General features: G+C 49.7%; 2 protein-coding genes and 1 pseudogene across 7 annotated transcripts; 1 reads left to right on the forward strand and 2 right to left on the reverse strand.

Moving 5' to 3' along the window:
* Positions 1 to 167: 167 nt before the first annotated feature.
* On the forward strand, positions 168 to 1,090 carry LOC116524636 (annotated as a pseudogene). The gene has a single exon (XR_004257424.1). The product of XR_004257424.1 is annotated as a mitochondrial import inner membrane translocase subunit Tim17-A pseudogene (transcript).
* Positions 280 to 9,175, reverse strand: VCP (valosin containing protein; the record flags this gene model as incomplete). Its single annotated transcript, XM_032239934.1, has 6 exons — positions 280 to 1,569; positions 1,832 to 1,962; positions 3,017 to 3,159; positions 4,226 to 4,398; positions 4,585 to 4,696; positions 8,739 to 9,175. Coding segments are annotated over 6 exons (1,044 nt in total), but the record flags the coding sequence as incomplete, so codon positions are not given.
* Positions 9,176 to 10,789: 1,614 nt separating this feature from the next.
* Positions 10,790 to 17,894, reverse strand: FANCG (FA complementation group G). 5 transcript variants are annotated; one of them, XM_032239930.1, is made up of 14 exons: positions 17,025 to 17,894; positions 16,735 to 16,816; positions 16,184 to 16,315; positions 15,716 to 15,918; positions 14,195 to 14,330; positions 13,903 to 14,033; positions 13,654 to 13,800; positions 13,370 to 13,521; positions 12,897 to 12,963; positions 12,393 to 12,682; positions 12,207 to 12,253; positions 11,855 to 12,010; positions 11,299 to 11,422; positions 10,790 to 11,153 (listed from the first exon to the last, which is right to left on the reverse strand). In XM_032239930.1, exons 1-14 carry the CDS (start codon positions 17,106 to 17,108, stop codon positions 11,045 to 11,047), a joined length of 1,860 nt encoding a protein of 619 aa, XP_032095821.1. In that variant the 5' UTR covers positions 17,109 to 17,894; the 3' UTR covers positions 10,790 to 11,044. The 5 variants fall into 5 exon arrangements, 4 of the variants coding, with proteins under 4 accessions (XP_032095821.1, XP_032095822.1, XP_032095820.1 ...); XM_032239931.1 differs by having other exon boundaries at positions 13,654 to 13,763; positions 13,968 to 14,033; positions 16,735 to 16,825; XM_032239929.1 differs by having other exon boundaries at positions 16,735 to 16,825.
* Positions 17,895 to 18,206: the final 312 nt, after the last annotated feature.

Below are 18,206 nucleotides of genomic sequence, written 5' to 3' on the forward strand. Positions count from 1 at the left end.
AAAAAAAAAAAAAAAAAAAAAAAAATTTTTTGTTATCCCAGAAAGTTTCCTTAGCTACTTCAGGCAACATCTCAGCAGTGAGCTGAGACTGTGCCATTGCACTCCAGCCGGGGTAACAAGAGGGAAACTCCGTCTCCAAAAAAAAAAAAAAAAAAAAAAAAAAAAAAAATTGGCAGCACTGGAGTCAAGATGGAAGAGTACGTGCGAGAGCCTTGCCCATGGCAAATTGTGGATGACTGTGGTGGGGCCTTTATGACGGGTACCATTGGTGGAGGTATCTTTCAAGCAATCAAAGGTTTTCCCAATTCTCCAGTGGTAGTAAACCAGACTACGAGGGAGTTTGACAGCTATTAAAACCAGGGCTCCGCAGTTAGGAGGTAGCTTTGCAGTTTGGGGAGGCCTGTTTTCCATGATTGACTATAGTATGGTTCAAGTTAGAGGAAAGGAAGATCCCTGGAACTCCATCACAAGTGGTGCCTTAATGGGAGCCATACTGGCAGCAAGAAATGGACCAGTGGCCATGGTTGGGTCAGCTGCAATGGGTGGCATTCTCCTAGCTTTAATTGAAGGAGCTGGTATCTTGTTGACAAGATTTGCCTCTGCAGTTTCCCAATGGTCCTCAATTTGTGGAAGACCCCTCCCAGTTGCCTTCAACTCAATTACCTTCCTTACCTTTTGGAGACTACCGACAATATCAGTAGGATTTCTTTCCTAGGATTTCTTTAACAGAATGAGTTGTAGTTCGAGAAGGATTTCAGAAGATCAAGTTACAGTCCATTTTTAAAACCATGGGACAGCTATGGCTAATAGGCTATAAAGAGACATTTGGCACTTTTTTCTATTTAAAGGAACAAGGGGGAAGCAGGTGCTAAAAGATAATGCATTTATTTATTCACACTTGAATTGCATTTGTGGTAAAAATAAATGTCTAAATCATTAAAGTAAAATACAGTAAGTGCTTGAAAGGTGAAGGACCAAAGCGCCAAAAAACAGTGAAATATGATTATCATCTCCTTGGAGATTTCTCTGCCTGGTTTTGTGTGTTCTGTTATTCAAACAATAAAATGCTGGAACTTAAAAAAAAAAAAAATTAAATTAAATGAAAAAGAGAAGATTCTCCTCTACAGGTATCTGGCCTCAAAGAACAGCTATAAAAATCCCAAGGCAAAGATTTCTAGCACAGTCCTTGCCTTTCACATTGCTCATAGTCTTATTGAGAAGGGGTCTCTAAAATCTGAGGCTGGAAACTCTGGGAATGGAGAGGCCTTCAGCCACCATCAGTTATACTTCAAAAATGATTTCAATCACTTATATACTTTGGGTTCAGTCTAGATTTTTGAAATTTCTGGAATTAGGTACATCCAAGAAACACCTAGACCCAGAAATGAATATCTGGCAGATTTTTCATCCCTAAAAGATGCTTAGTTCTCCAAAAAGCACCTACCAGTCTGGTTTTTTTTTTTTTTTTTGAGACAATCTCACTCTGTCACCAAGGCTGGAGTGCAGTGGCACAGTCTCAGCTCACTGCAACCTGTGCCTCCTAGATTCAAGCAATTCTCCTGCCTCAGCCTCCTGAGTAGCTGGGATTACAGATGTGCGCCACTAGGCCCAGCTAATTTTTGTATTTTTAGTAGAGACAAGGTTTCACCATGTTGCCCAGGCTGGTCTCAAACGTCTGACCTCAAGTGATCTGTCCCCCGAGCCTCCCAAAGTACTAGGATTATAGGCGTAAGCCACAGCGGCCGGCCGAGCACCCAGTCTTGACAGTTACCACATGATGCCACACTGAGTAATCACAAAATTGGATACTGTGATCAGGGAGAAAACTCACCTCTCGTTTGATAGGCTCCCCTTCGCAGTGGATCACTGTGTCTGGAGCAACGATGCAGTAAGGGCTAGGATCTGTTTCCACCACTTTGAACTCCACAGCACGCATCCCACCACGGACAAGAAAAATGTCTCCTGTGAGAGCAAGCAATACAAGCACAGTTAGAGGTGTCAGCTACAAGACAAAGTGAGAACTCATCAGACCCTGGGTCAAAATGCCAAGCTCATTAGATACTGCCCTTCATTAGATATTACCCTCTCTCCAATGCCACCCCAACTGTCTTAATAAGCAGTAGGCAAGAGGAGAAGGGTAAACTGTGAAGAGTCCCTCTGCCACTCAGGAGGTCAGTGCAGAAAACCTGACATGCCAGAAGTCCATCAAGTTTTGACTTCTGCCATATAAGTAGCCCAGGCTTTACTACAACCACCAATGCTAGAACTGTGCACTTTGGACCCTGACAGAGTCGAAATGGACCACCTCCTCCTTCACAGATCCATAAGGATAGCTTACTCTCCTGGAACAAAGAAGGGGAGAGATAGAGGAAGAGAAGGATGGAGGAAAAGAAGGGCGGAAGACATATGAATCTGTGTGCAGGATGCATGTGTGTATACAAATATATAAAAATGAGACTAGGTATGATGGCTCATGCCTGTAATCACAGCACTTTGGGAGGCCAAGGCAGGTGGATCACTTGAGCCCAGCAGTTTGAGACCAGCCTGGGCATCATAGTGAGACTCCATCTCCTCCTTTCTTTCTTTTTTTGAGACAGAGTCTCATTCTGTCACCCAGGCTGGAGTGCAGTGGCCTGATCTTGGCTCACTGCAACCTCCACTTCCTGGATTCAAGCAATTCTCGTGCCTTAGCCTCCCAGGTACCTGGGATTACAGGCACCCACAATGGGGTTTTGCCACGTTGGCCAGGCTGGTCTCGAACTCCTGGCCTCAGGTGACCCACCTGCCTCGGCCTCCCAAATTGCTGGGATTGTAGGCATGAGCCACGGTGCTGGGCTGACCCTATCTCTTAAAAAATAAATAAATAAATAAATACAAGGAAAAGCATAAAAGATTAAAAAAAGAAGAAAAATAATGAAATGGAGACGTTCCAAGCTGAGTTTCTCTAAATCATTCCACTACCTAGTGTGCAAAAACTTAACAATCAACAATCCTTAAGCTCAGAATTAGTTCTCACCTTTCCGGATGGGTCGATAAGCTTCTAGGAAGTACGGCTTAAGGTATACCTCAAAGAGATTACCAGTAATGCCTTCCACTGTGTCATCAATGGGCAGCACATGGATACGTTTGCCATACTTCACATCAGGGCATGGCTGGATGCTGAGGATGACAAGCAGACTCCATATTACCAACCATACTTCGGGCCCAAGCACTGGGTGTCCAAAAGGGCCTGGCACAGATAGCTGATAGTAAGTGAAAAAGAAAAGGCAGGGATGGCTTTAGGTGAAGAGCGGAAGGAGAACAGGGTGGATGTGAGGGCAAAAGAACAGCCCCACTCACTCCTAATCAGTGAGCCAAAATCAAGAGCCACACATTTAGAAACCCCACAAAGATATGCAGAGTCTTCAGTGAGATATCCAAGGATAATCCCCTTCTAGCTAATATTGATGACCCGATATTACAAAAGAAGATCTTAAGCTAATAATTGTCAAGGTCAGAGAAACAAAAGTGAAAAAAAAAAAAATTATCTCAGCCAGGTGGTCAGAACACCTTGAGAAAGTGACTAAGCACCATCAGGAAAAAAGTTACGTGAAACTTAGACTCCATTAAAAAGAATCAAGAGCCTAAGATGATCCTGGCCAGGTGATGGTTGGCTGGGTAGGAGTGGTTAGAGATGACTCCAAGTTGGGGTAACTTCTTGCCTAAAATTATGCAAGAATAAGTGAAATCACTCACACTGGAGCTATCCTGGGTCTGGCTTCAACTATTCCTCTCTCCCAGGTTAATTTAGATGCTTAAAAGGTCTGCTACCAGCTCACCTTCCATGCCCATACCCCGACCTCATTCCAATCCCAAGCCATTAATGGGACATACTAGTGAGAGTAGTGAGGAGGTCATTTAGCAGATACATACCCTCAAGTGGCATCCTAAACCAAGCTTTAAGTATGATAAATTACATCTCTGGTAGGAAAAAATAGGGCATCAGGAAAAGTTACAGGAATGCCAATTTGTCTCAAGGGACATCCACAGAAAATCTGCAAGTCCCAGGAAGGCAGAACCAAAACCTAAAGACAATCCTGAAGCGTAAGTCTTCCCATGGCCAGGAGGCTTCCTATATCTACAGATGCCAAGAACTTGGTCCTGCCTGTGTGACACATGGATCCTGCCTATAATGCAGGCTATCTCTGGTCTCCTGTCCCTGCGGAACCAAAAACCCCACACACACCTGATGACATCCCCTAGGCGTACACGAAGGTTATTCCGAACAACTCTATTCATTCGAATCTTCTCATCAGAACACGTGTCATCAGAAAGGACAATGCAAACAGCTTCTCGTCTCTTCTTTCCTTTCAGCAACACTGTGTCACCTCGGAACAACTGCAATTCATCCATCTTGGGCTGAGGAAAGAAGGTTAAGGCCTTTGGGTCACTGGGCAGAAGGGAGTAAGCAGCAGCCCTGGAGACTGGGATTCCCAGTAAACCCCACTCTATCTGCAGTCACTGCAAGAAAAATGAGAAAAGAAACCTGGGAAAATCCCTCAAGTCAGTCCAATAAGGAAAGACTAGTCTGTGGCCCCAGCTTACCTGGGACAAGGACACCACACTATTGTCCTCATTGATGGCTTCATCAACAATTAACCGATTGGGACGGTTCTTCTGTTTGAGAATGGCTGTTGATAAGTCATCACCTTTTGAACTAGAAGGAGAAAACTGAGTCAGTCCCAATAGATACTCCAGCCCCAAGAGCCTCACCAGGCTCTAAAACTCAAGAAAGAAATTGCCGGGCACGGTGGCTCAAGCCTGCAATCCCAGCACTTTGGGAGGCTGAGGCGGGTGGATCACGAGGTCAAGAGATCGAGACCATCCTGGTCAACATGGTGAAACCCCGTCTCTACTAAAAATACAAAAATTAGCTGGGCATGGTGGCACATGCCTGTAGTCCCAGCTACTCGGGAGGCTGAGGCAGGAGAATTGCCTGAACCCAGGAGGCGGAGGTTGCGGTGAGCCGAGATCGCGCCATTGCACTCCAGCCTGGGTAACAAGAGCGAAACTCCGTCTCAAAAAAAAAAAAAAAGAAATAGTGACTAGATGAAGCTGTCCCTAAACCAGAGAGCTCAGATGAAGGAAAGGCAGCCAAAGTCACAAGGAACAATATCTAGCATACACATTAGAATATCCATTCCAGTAGCTCCTGGTGTTTTGAGCATCAATGTCCCAGTTATAAGGCTCCAAGTGAGTGATCCTGCCCCAGGATCAGAAAACAACAGCCTAAGAAGAAGACATAATAGAAATGGAGGCTAACTAGTTACTAGAGAAATAAAAGCAGTCTTAGACTTACAGAAGAGTGGCTAAGCCGGGCGCGGTGGCTCAAGCCTGTAATCCCAGCACTTTGGGAGGCCGAGGCGGGTGGATCACGAGGTCAAGAGATCGAGACCATCCTGGTCAACATGGTGAAACCCCGTCTCTACTAAAAATACAAAAAATTAGCTGGGCATGGTGGCGTGTGCCTGTAATCCCAGCGACTCAGGAGGCTGAGGCAGGAGAATTGCCTGAACCCGGGAGGCGGAGGTTGCGGTGAGCCGAGATCGCGCCATTGCACTCCAGCCTGGGTAACAAGAGCGAAACTCCGTCTCAAAAAAAAAAAAAAAAAAAAAAAAGAAGAGTGGCTAAGAGCAGGAACTCTATAGTCAGATCCATTGGGTCTAAATTCCAATTCTGCTACTGCTTGTGATCTTGGGCAAGTTACCTAACCTCTAAACTTTGATGTCCTCCCCTACAAAATAGGGAGTATAATACTTATCTCAGAGGCTTATTGTCTTAAGGGAGATGATGAATGTAAAATGCTTAACATAATACCTGGCACATGGTCTTAATGGTCACCATGATTAACAGTATAAAGTGGGCCAGGCGTGGTGGTTCACACCTGTAATCCAAGCACTTAGGAGGCCAAGGCGGGCAGATCACCTGAGGTCGGGAGTTCAAGACCAGCCTGACCAACATGGTAAAACCCTGTCTTCAAAAAAAAAAAAAAATACCACACTATAAAGCATAAGCTAACTTTCCAGGGGAATGAAGTAAGCCAGACAACTGACAACTTCCCCAGAGATGGCCTCAAGTCCCACCAAGCAAGCGTGGGGACAATGAAGCAAAAATCATTGGTGCTACACTTACAGGCTAAGCCCACTGATGCTAGGCATTCCATGGTACCAAAGGAATGCCAAGCATAAAGACCATCATATTTGGAAAAACACTAGCACACATGAAACCACTAGAAAGAGGCTCAAGGTCAAAAGAAATTGCACAGTAATTTCTGCAAAGGCACAATTCCATAGAGTTGGCTCAAAAAATAAAAACAAAGAAATGCTGAGACTTGGGGCAAATCCAAATCCCTCTCACCCAAATCAAGGTCAATTGGGTCTATACAGTTTGTTATTTCCTAGAAGCTAGGATCATTCAACAAGCAGTGACACCAACTTATTACCTAGCCCATCTCCAGCCATCACTTACTGGACTCAGTGCTGTCTATTTTTTTTTTTAAGATGGAGGCTGGAGTACAAAGGCACGGCTCACTGCAACCTCTGCCTCCCGAGTTCAGGTGATTCTCCTGCCTTCCCAGTAACTAGGATTACAAGCACGCGCCAGCACACCTGGCTAATTTTATATTTTTACTAGAGGCGGGGTTTCACCATGTTGGTCAAGCTGGTCTCCAACTCCTGACCTCAGGTGATCTACCCACCTTGGCCACCCAAAGTGCTGGGCTTTCTCTCTTTTAAGAGCTGCCTTCTGTTAGTAAGGCTCAGGAAAACATAAACCAAAATAGGAAAGCCAGACAATGAAGGAAGCAAGGCAAGTACACTTTTAAAAAGAATTTTCTTCATTCAACTAAGTAATGAGGGTCTATTATGTCCCAGGCATTGTCCTAGAGGCTGGGGATACTGCAGTTAAAACAACAGTATTCCCATTGGAAATATTCTCACAATTTCCAAGAGACAGAGAAAAAAATGCTGTGCTCAGCTAGGAAGCCATGCAGTTCTTACATCTTTGGGTCCTGATATACCCAAAAGAAATACAAACCCCATTCATCTAACAAAATGGTAGGCCTTCTGCTAACCCTCACACTTAGGCTGTATTTTAAACTACTGCCTCTAAACTAGTTTCTAACGAGTTTCCTCTGCTCAAATTTGCCTCCCCCATCCCAAAAGTGTGTCACTCTAGGCACAGTGCTACTGAATAGGCAGACTCTTCCAATGCTTATGAACGTACTGGAGGTCAAGCATGGTCAATGTGACAGCTGAGAGCAATTTAAACCCATGAGTTCTCCCTCTCCTGTCCCATCAAAACACTCTTTCAGGGGCTGCCAATCTTCTTGCTTGACCAATAGGACTGAGACTGTAGAAAAACAAAATGTCAGATGCCTCTAGTCGCCATAATTTTTTATTTTTTGAAATGGAGTCTCACTCTGTTGCCCAGGCTAGAGTGCAGTGGCCCGATCTCCCTCACTGCAACCTCCACCTCCCGGTTCAAGCAATTCTCCTGCCTCAACCTCCATAATGGCTGGGACTACAGGCGTGCGCCACCACCATGCCTGGCTAATTTTTGCATTTTCATAGAGATGGGGTTTCTCCATATTGCCCAGGATAGTCCTGAACTCCTGACCTCAAGTGATCTGCCTGCCTCGGCCTGCCAAAATGCTGGGATTACAGGCCTGAGCCACCTCGCCAGGCCAACAGTTTGTATTTTAATCTGAAAGCTGCATCCTAGGAAAACCTCCATTCTGCCTACCATCCCGGACTCTGGCTCTGGAGATGAGTAGTGTGCCCTCTTCTTAAGACAAAGCCTCTAATTCCCGATCTATCAACTGAGATCAGAGGTGGCAATCTCCAAAAGAGTGAATTTGGCCTAACCATGGGACGACAGCAGTTCTGGACGCTCTTTGGGGCCATCCTCCATTGTCTTCTGTATGAGTCAATCCCTTTCCAGAACTGGACAGGGGACTCCACATGGGACTTGGAGGGGGTTCACCTAAGAGTCATCAAGGTGACCAAGAGGTTAGAAACAGCTGATGAAGCCAGGTTTCAAGAGTTTTAGATTTTTACTTTTGAAAATAAAAGCTTGACTGCATGTAAACCAAAAGATTATTTTCATAATAAGTGACTCTTTTAAATAAGCAACTGAGTAATACTTTATCCCAGTTCAGACACTTGAGAAAAAGGAACACACCTCAAAAAACTAATCTCTTCAAAGAAGGAAGGTAATTTGCATAGAACGGTTTCCATGGGCTGGCTGTGTGTTTTTTTTTTTTTTTTTTTTTTTCCAGTATCTAAAAGCTAAATTGAATGGGCTGACGGAGCAAGTTTTATCTGACGCTTTCCTGAGGGATGGAAGTGGGGTCAGAAAGCCTCAGAGCCCGGATAATTTCTCAATATAGCTGGTTGGGGAAAGGGGTGCGTGCACGTTTGTGTTTTTGAAGAGTTAGTGCAACTCTAAACTGCACACCGCGAAAGCTAGAAATCTGGGAAGGCCCACAAAACACGAACTGAGATTGGAACTTTAGCAAAAACCTAAAATATTTTTTAAAAATTCCTTTCTCCCCACCCAAGAGTCATAATATTAAGGAAAACTCGCTCAAACTTTCTAGAATGAACAACAGGCCTAAAGAAAGAAGAAAACCAGAAGCGAAAGGTAGGGCTCTCCCTCTTCCTAACAGTCCCTCACTACTCAGATCACAGACTGCCCACCTCGGGTCCCGCCGACCAGACTCCAAAAAGGCGGCTGTGAGCTTTCCTGAGCTCGCCGGGCCTGCCCCGACCCCGGCCTCCGCCCCAGTGGCAGGGCTCCTGAGGCCTTCACATGGCGCAAAGTCCACGCCCACCGGGCCCGGTAGCGGCCTCGGGCTCGCGGGGCCTGCTCTCTTCAGGGACCAAGGCCTTCGGCGGGTGGTAGGCCGGATCGTAGACGGGCTCCCCAAGGCGCCGGGGCTCCGCGCCAGCGGTGTGGGCCGGAAGACCTCGCCAGGCCCGGACGGCCGTTCCAAGGGAGCCAATCGAGAGGGCCGGGGCCTGCATGACACAGCACGATCCGGCCCAGGCTCCGACCCGCGCCCAACACAAGCCCCGCCTAGGGGGCGCGCGGGTGCGCAGCTGGCCCCAGCCGGGCCTGCCGGGTCCACGGCCCCTTACTCACCCCCTTGCTCCCCTTCCCTCCTTCCTGGTCTCCACCTCCCTGACGCGCCCACTGCCAGGCCCTGCCGGGCCTACCCAGGGTGGCCGGTCCCGGTGCGCGCCGCCGCAGCGAGCGGACGGCGCGCGCACACTCACTCGGCTCCAGAAGCCATGGCGCGCGCCTCTCCCGGCCGGCGGCTGTGGCGGCCCGCGGTAACGGCTACAAGGGGTGGCAAGCGACTGACTGAGCCGGGGCTCGGCTCTCCCAGGCGGTGGGCGAGCAGCGGCGACAAACCCGCAAGCAGCTTCCTTCTCGCTTCCTCCCACCGGCAGCTGGGCGTCGGGCGAACAACGCTGGCTCCTGATCCGAGAGGTGGCAGTGGCAGCGGCAGCTACGACTCAAACGACGGCCGCAGACGCTTCGCTGAGACTGAGCCGAGAAGAGCCGAATCATCGGAAGGGAAGCTGCTCCCACCTCAGCCAATCATCGCCTGCCCTGCGGACTCTCGCCCGCCTCTCCGCGCCTCTCCCCAGCAACTCGCAGACCACAGCCAATCAAGAAATTCGTTTGCGGCCTGGCTCCCGCCTCAGGGATGCGACACGCCTAGTAACGCCACGTCAATTGGCCACAACGCTACGCTTCCTCGGCGGATTGGGATGCTCAGCCAATCAACGAAAGGAATAGGGCGAGATCGACTAGTGAAAGGAGAGCCTTTAATCCCTTAGAGGCGGACTCTCCCACTTGGCTCCAGTTCATTGGCTCCGGAGTTTTTCCTCCTAGAATAACCTGGCACAATGGACTGAAGCCTTATATTAGTCTAGTACTGTTGTGGTAACTTACACACCCTTTTTCCTCCCAAAACCTGGGGATCTTCTAAGACGCCATCACCACCTGACCCTTATTCTTGCTCCCCCCAACGCTGCCTCCAACCACCCCTACTCTGAACTTTCTGACTAGCACCCCATTCCTACCCCATTGTCATTGCACTCTGTGGTAACCCCAATCCCACAGCCTTTGCAGTTTCTCAGCACTTGTGCCTTCCTTCCTCCCGTCATTAATATTAATACCTTATAATAAGGCACTCAAATCCAGAGAAGTCAAAGGGCAACCACAGAACATAGCCAATTCAGTAGAACCCAAATTACCAAGAAAACAGCATATGCTGGGAGTTGAAATCCTTGGGCCCAAAGTAACAGGGGTCGCTGGTTGTAGTCAACAGGCAGCTGTTGGTGGTATGCTGACTCAATTCACCTGTCACCCTCTACCCAGACACATTTGACTAAGACAAATCCAATTTCTAGAATTTAGAATTAGGAGGGGAGTGAAGAGTCACTTGGACAGACTCAGAAATCTGCCTGTCTCTAATTATCAGGTACCCACCCTTGTACTGAAAGGCCTATCTTTCAGACCCAACTCCACTCAGTCACTGTCCTGGGCTTTGGGGCTCTGCATTTAGGCAATGTGAAGGACTAAAGCCACCAGCTCCTGAGTAAGGTTTCCTGTAGCCCTTTCCTCATACCCAGATCTCACGTTCGTAAGGTTGATGATGTCAGGAAAGGGTATCATAGACAAGCAGCACTGAACTAGACAGCCTTCCCACCCAACTATATGTAGTAGATGGACAAGAGATAAATATGAAATTTTACTTGACAAAAGAAAAGGGGAAACAGGAAAAAAAGGTGCCTCGAGCAAAGTCAATAACTTGGTGGTGGTAGCAGAGATCATTTCCTCCAAAACCAGAACCGTAATAACTAGGGCAAATTTCACAGGCCCCCCACCAACCTCACCAGTCCAGGATTCCTAATGATGGTGAAACAGAAAGCCCTCCCCACACACAGACAGCCCACGGGGGCCCCAGTTCAGGCTCTTGGAAACGTGGCAGCTACAGGTCACAAGACTCCAGCAGAGATGTCTGAAACTCTTCAAGGAGGGCTTCACGATCAGAGGGACCGATCCAGCTCAAATAGCTTTCTAGGTACAGGGGGAGAGACCTGGAGAGCAAGAAGGATGATGCCTAAGGATGAAAGATGGGCAGAAAGCTGGGGAGCCATGCCCTCTCTTTCAGTGTTTACTACCCACAATAGGTCCAAGGACTCTAGGACACCAACAGCCCCAAGCCAGCAGGCCTGAGCTCACCATATAGCACCTTCCTGTGGCCCCTTAGTTTGGGCCTCCAGCCTCCGCCAGAGCGCAGTGGCCTCATCCCTCCGATCCAGCCTCCTCAGAGTCTGAAGCAGGTGAAAGTAAGTGTCTCGATTACCTGTAGTCCCAGCCCAGAGTACAGAGTCTTAGAACTTGACATAGTCTTAGCCATTGTTTTATAAAAAGGGAAGCAGAGGCCTAGAGAGGGGAATTATCTTGCCTACACTCACATATGGAAGCAGGGGCAGATTATTCACAACCATTCCTATCTCAGTGTCCACCACCTGCCCAGTACTCCTGTGCAACCCACTCCAGCAGTTACGGTCTTTGTGTCTGAGGATATTAGGGAGACCAGGAAACTCTTAGAAGCCCTGCATACATACTTGTATATGTTTGAAATCTGGATATATCCCTAGATATATACAGCACAACTCCAGTAACCCCTCCTCTCTGAGAACATCACCCTTACACTTACAACCAAGTATCTTTCCCGTGGGCCTCTCTGTCCTTGCACATCTATCCATAGCTGATGTCATGCAAATATACATACCTGGGCATATCTGCACAGCAAGGAGGAAGTCCTGTAAGGCTTTGGTATCCTGGCCACTGGCTACCCACTCCAGTCCACGACTAATTAGGGCGGCTGCCCGAAGCTGCTGCAGTGCCGCATCTGACTTACATCCCTGTTCACAGTTGGAAGCTGCCCCTGGGGACCATTTCCAAAGTCAAGAAGTGTGTTCCTAGCCTCACAGTCACCAAAACTCCAAATCCTCCTCTATTTCTTCTTGTGTCCACAGTCCCTTTCTCTTAAGTCTCCTGATGGGTTGGGACACATGAAAGGGAATGCACTTCTACCACTACTACTTCCAGGAGGTAAGAGGAAAACTAAAAGTCTAGATCACCTTGTCCTTTGTCCTCAGGTATGGCACGAAAGAGCAGCTCAAGGCACCTGAAGCAAGACATGGAACAGGGGTGAAGAGGAATCAATTTCAGTAACTCTAGGGTGAGTAGGTGAACATGGAGCTCACCAATTCAGATCCCAATCAGAAAATCATCCCTCCACACCCCCTCTAGGACCCTAGGCTCACCGGCTAAATTCACTAACTGCCATTTTTGGGGCACCCAGTTGTACCCAGGCCTGGCCCTGAAGAAGGTGGGTGGCAGAGACCCAGAGTGGGCAGTATGGCAGTTCCTTGGTTCCTTTTCTGGCATCTTCCCATAGCCGGGATATCTTGGGTAGCAGAGATGATGTGCGGCTGAGCAACTCCTCACATAGAGTCAAGGCATCTTGGGCTCGGCCTGCCTGGATCAGTGCTACTGCTGCCTCCAAAAACAACTCAGGCATACAGGGCCCTGGGCGGGAGCGGGGCAGGAAGAACTGGAGTGGGAAGAAGAGGCAGTGTCTTGAAAGGCATGAGCCACCATCCCCAACCTCTTCACCAGGCTCTGGTACCCTGCAGAGTACAGAATCATGGGCCCCCAGATTGTACAGACAAAATCGAGGGAAAAACAAAAAATATCAGTCTTGCTCTATTCCAAAGGAGACACCAACCCTTCCACTCCATCGCAGAGAAGCTTGAAGATATACCCACCCTTGGCTCCGAGCTATCCAGCAACAGGGCCAGCAGGTCCAAGTAATGCTCTGCAGCGTCTTCTGCCCTGGGGAGTCACAGCCCATGAGCCTCACCCTAGGCCCTAAGCAGGGCCCTGCAAGGTCCTGAGAATGTTCTCTCTTAGCTAACAGAGGGATGCTTATAGGCCCTGAGGAGTAGAGGGGGAGGGAACATCTTAGGGCTCCAATTCTAGCTCAGTATGAATCTATCCCAGTTACAGAATAGATTGGGGAAGAGACTTTAGAGTGTCAAAGATAGAGGAGGTTAGTGTCTTAGTGAAGTCCTTAGTTCAGGTCGAGAAGCAAGGTAGGAGAGGCTGAGGAGTGGTAGGTGACCTATGTCCTACCACTGCCTTATTCATCCTCCAAGTCATGAGAACCAAAACAGAGTCACACCCCAGGGGAGGCATCAGAAGTGGGAAGAGGAACTCAGGTGAGCAAGGGGAACCTCACCTCCCTGTCTGTAGGCACCTGCTTGCTAGTACGTGCTTGGCCTGGCTCCGAGTGCCACAGTGAAGGGGTGAGGCTGGGTCAGGTGGTGGCAGTAGTAATTCTACCTCAATGAGAAACTGTGGGGCTTTGGATCTGCAGGGAACATTCAAGGCCTAAAAGAGAAAGAAAAATCTATAAGCTCTGGGAGCCATACTTCCTTATACTTGGATCTTGACTAGTCAGTCATCCCAACACAAGCACCTCAGCAATCCTCCACCCCACATCTTCACCTGGCAGTTCCCTACCTCAACTAGCAGCTCCAGACTCTCCAGCTCTGCTGTTGTGTCCCCCAGTTGCTGATAGAGCCTAGAGGCCTCCAGAAGTGGGGGACCCCAGGCTGATCCCTCTTTCAGAGCTGCAACCAAGTACAACAGCGCTCTCTGTGGATTTCCCTAGAGGGGTAGGAGGACACAGGCCTCAGCTACTCTTACAAAGCAAATGCATAATGCATAATGCCTGCGGTTTCCCCCAATCTACCCTAGGACTGTCTTTACCATCTTACGGTGACAGGACCCCAGTGCTGTGTACACCTGGACCAACACAGGCCGTGGACACAGACCTGAGGCCACTTCATGAAGGCTGCTTAGGGCCCTGTCCAGGTTCCCTGTGATCAGCTCCTGGAGACCTGAGGACAATCAGGGCGTGAGCTGGGAGAGGCCTACAGAGTAGGGGTCATGATGGGGAACAGGGGTCCAAGAAGCCTATGGAACTGAATGGGACAAGAGAGAGGGCATGAGTCCAGAGGACCATTTAAAGGAGAAGAGATGAGTCAGATTTCTAGCTGACCTTGGCGGTAGGCAAATGCTGTCAGGAGGACATCCTTCAATCCCTGGGCATCCTGCAGGGTCAATGGAGCATCTAATTCCTCAGCTGGGGGACTCCAAGTTTTCAGAAGTAACAGCAGATCCTCAGAGGCTCCACTCTGGCAAAAGAAAGACAACCAGAAGCTCCAAGCCTACAATCTCCCCATCTTCTCCTATCTCAGTCTATACTGGCTAGACGTTGAGCTCAAGGGTCCTCTTGATCCTTGAGGATACAGGTCTAGCTACCCTTACAAAGCATACAATGCCTGTGGTTTTCCCCAATTCTAAGGGATAGATAGCAATGGGGCAAGGATAAAAAAAGGAAGAAAAACCTGGGGCAGTGATGATCTATTCTAGCAAGGCTCCTCACTCAAGGCAAGGACCATATTTGAGTTACCAATAACTCAAGGTAAGAGGTGACTTGCCTTGAGACTAAGGCTGAGAGGTGACATCAGCAAGATCACAAGAGCTCTATCCCTAACTAAAAGAAAAAAAAAATTTTTGAGACAGGGTCTCCCCCATCACCCAGGCTGGAGGGCTGGAGTGCGGTGGCGTGATCACAGCTCACAGCTCACTGTTGCCTCCACCTCTTGGGCTCAAGTAATCCTCCAGACTCAGCCTCCCAAAGTGTTGGGATCACAGGTATGAGACACCATGACTGTCCCATTAAGCTATTTTTTGTTGTTGTTTTTTGTTTTTGAGACAGAGTCTCACTTTGTTGCCAGGCACCAGGCTGGAGTGCAGTGGCGCGATCTCGGCTCATTGCAACCTCTGCCTCCCAAGTTCAAGCAATTCTCCTGCCTCAGCCTCCCAGATAGCTGGGACTACAGGCGCATGCCACCACGCCCAGCTAACTTTTTTTTTGTATTTTTAGTAGAGATGGGGTTTCATCATGTTGGCCAGGATGGTCTCGATCTCTTGACCTCGTGATCCACCTGCCTTGGCCTCCCAAAGTGCTGGGATCACAGGCTTGAGGACCATGCCCGGCCCATTAAGCTATTTTTAAAAACATTCCTGGCCAGGTACAGTGGCTCACACCTGTAATCCCAGCACTTTGGGAGGTTGAGGCAGGCAGATCACGAGGTCAGGAGTTTGAGACCAGGCTGGCCGATGTGGTGAAACCCTGTCTGTACTAAAAATACAAAAATTAGCTGGGTGTGGTGGCTCATGCCTGTAATCCCAGCTACTTGGGGGGCTGAGGCAGGAGAATCGCTTGAACCCAGGAGGCGGAGGTTGCAGAGTCGAGATCATGCCATTGCACTCCAGCCTGGGCAACAAGAACAAAACTCTGTCTCAAAAAAAGAAAGAAAGAAAACACTCCTAAGAGGATCCCCACAATGATAGACCAACTAGGGTAAGGTCACCCAAAAGTCCCAGAGAGAACTCAGGTTTTCTGATCACCAACCCAGCTGCCTGTCCAGTACATGATGATGCTACTGCAGATGGAGAGAACAGAGGAGGAAGGAGGGAGGAGACCCTCAGATCAGGTCACTTTCCCTATTACCTGGCTGCCATTCAGGGTCTCCAGCAACAAGGCCAGGTCCCCAAGACGGTCAGCGCTCAACCAGAGGGCAGCCTGCAGGCCAGCCAGGCGGTGCAGGGCAGACAGCAGCTCCGGCAGAAGGGAGGAAACACGAAGAACACAGTCCCACAGCTCCTTGAGCCCCTGTTCCAACCTGGGCCCCAGCTGCTCCTGTGTCTCCAGCACTGTAGATTATACACACACACATAGACAGACACACACATAGCTGAGGTAGGACCTCATTCTCCATCTCGGTATACACTGTGGCTTTCCTCTCCTGCAGGACTCCAAAGGTCACAATAATAATACCTCAACCTGGTCTGAGGAGCACAGAGAAGGGCACCTCTCTCCATGGAGGTGACAGATTTTGTTGATCCTCCCACCCCCCTGCAATAACGTAAATCCAGACTGAAGCTGGCAGGGAAGTCGGGGACAATCTCTGGCCCTCACCTCTCTCTAGGCCCTGTTGGATATCCTGGGCCTGATCCTCTGTAAAACCCTGGGCCAAGCTTGCCCTCAGGATAATGAAGTTGCAGGTGACAGTCAGCTCCAAGGGGAGAACAGGAACAGCTGCAGGGAGCCCTGGAGCAACAATGTTGGTCTTACAGAATGCTCTCCCATGGAAGATCCTCCAAATAAGATCCCAACCCAGGGATCATCACCCTCCAACCAAAATGGCCACAATAAAGAACCTACTCTCCAGCCGATTAGCTAAGGTTTAAAAAAAAAAGAACCCACCCTTTGGACAGAAAGTCTGGAAAGGGCAAAAAAGTTCTCCAAATCAAACCATCTTGGAAACCACTTTTCAAATGCCGCTCTGCATGTATAAGAAGAGAAGGATTTGCCTGTACAAATATGATTTTACTCTAGTGCCTTCTGTGCCTTAGACAAGACTCCCTGCTCCCTCAGTAATTACGTCGATCCCAGGAATGCAGAAGCGGAATGAGTCTCTGGCTGTGTGTGAGGAGGGGAACTGATCATCCTGGGGAAGACCCGCTTACCTTGCAGACTATGGAGGAGCCCTCTGAGCCCTTCCAGTGCATCTTGAGCCAACTGCTGTCGCCTCAGAGTCAGACCGGAGTTCTGAGCCACCTACCACATGGGGGAGGAGGTGTCACTGAGGATCAGTCCTTTTTTCTCCCCTTGCATCAGTGGCAAGGGGTGCATTCTCCAGCCGTTTCTGGCTCTTTGGTCAAGCTCAGCTCCTCTCCATCGGTTGGGGTAAATCCACTGCAAACCCGCTTTCAGGGATCTTGGGACTGCAAACCGAGGGTCCCAGCAACCTTGTTACCTTGGCCTGTCGAACGAGCCGGTCGTTCTTCTCCCTCCACAGGTCCAGGCAGCTGGAGCCCAGAGGGGTGGTTTGGCAGAACATGGTGACCGAGGCTGAGCCCGGACACCTGAAGCGGACTTCGGAAGGGTGAAGCTGGCTCGCCCAAGCTCCCAACCCCAGGGGAAGGGGCCTGGACACTTCCGCACCCCGCCGAGCTCCCGGGCTTCCCTCGGGGTCCCAAGCCACACGCCCTGGCTTTTCCGGACAAATGGGACGCTCTCTCCCCCGCGGCCCGCCCCTGCTCTCAACCTGGCCTCTGGTTGGCCGGGCCTGCGAAGCTCTGGGCTGCGGTTGGTCCTCCTTCAAGAGTTAGTTCCCGCGGGAAACTCGGGGAGGAAACAAGTCAGGACCTCCCGACAGGTAGGCTGAGGCGGGCTAAAGGCGGAGTCCGAGTCTGAGCGGGGCAGTTGCGCGGCCGGCGGTGCGGCCAGCTTCGCCGTCGCGGAGGCCACAGCCTGGAGAAAGGGTGGGCAGGAGCACGTCTCCGTACCACAGTCGGTGGCTCGGCCCTTCCTCGCAAACAGACTCCCAGGTCCGTCTGGGTTCCCGCTTCCACCGAGGGCTTTGCCGCGAAGTGCATGCTGGGAGTCGTAGTACCGCCCTGGCGGGGAACGGCCCCGCCCGGGTAGACCGAGTCTGCAGAAAGCACTGACTGGAGTGTACGGCGCTCTGTAATTGTCCATCCTTTCTCTGCTCACTATCGAGGGCCTTGCTCACCATGGTCGGCTCTCTGCCGCGTGTAGTCTGACTGCTGACAGCGCCGCTCTGTGCTTCTGCAGCCTGCACTGCCCAAAGGTACCTGCCCAATCCTTTCTATTTAAATGGAGTTAGGAGCCGGACGCGGTGGCTCAAGCCTGTAATCCCAGCACTTTGGGAGGCCGAGGCGGGTGGATCACGAGGTCAAGAGATCGAGACCATCCTGGTCAACATGGTGAAACCCCGTCTCTACTAAAAATACAAAAATTAGCTGGGCATGGTGGCGCATGCCTGTAATCCCAGCTACTCAGGAGGCTGAGGCAGGAGAATTGCCTGAACCCGGGAGGCGGAGGTTGCGGTGAGCCGAGATCGCGCCATTGCACTCCAGCCTGGGTAACATGAGTGAAACTCCGTCTCAAAAAAAAAAAAAAAAAAAAAAAAAAA

Source organism: Sapajus apella, unplaced genomic scaffold, assembly GCF_009761245.1.
Source record: "Sapajus apella isolate SASKATOON/1434 unplaced genomic scaffold, GSC_monkey_1.0 scaffold46, whole genome shotgun sequence".
NCBI classification, from domain to species: domain Eukaryota; kingdom Metazoa; phylum Chordata; class Mammalia; order Primates; family Cebidae; genus Sapajus; species Sapajus apella.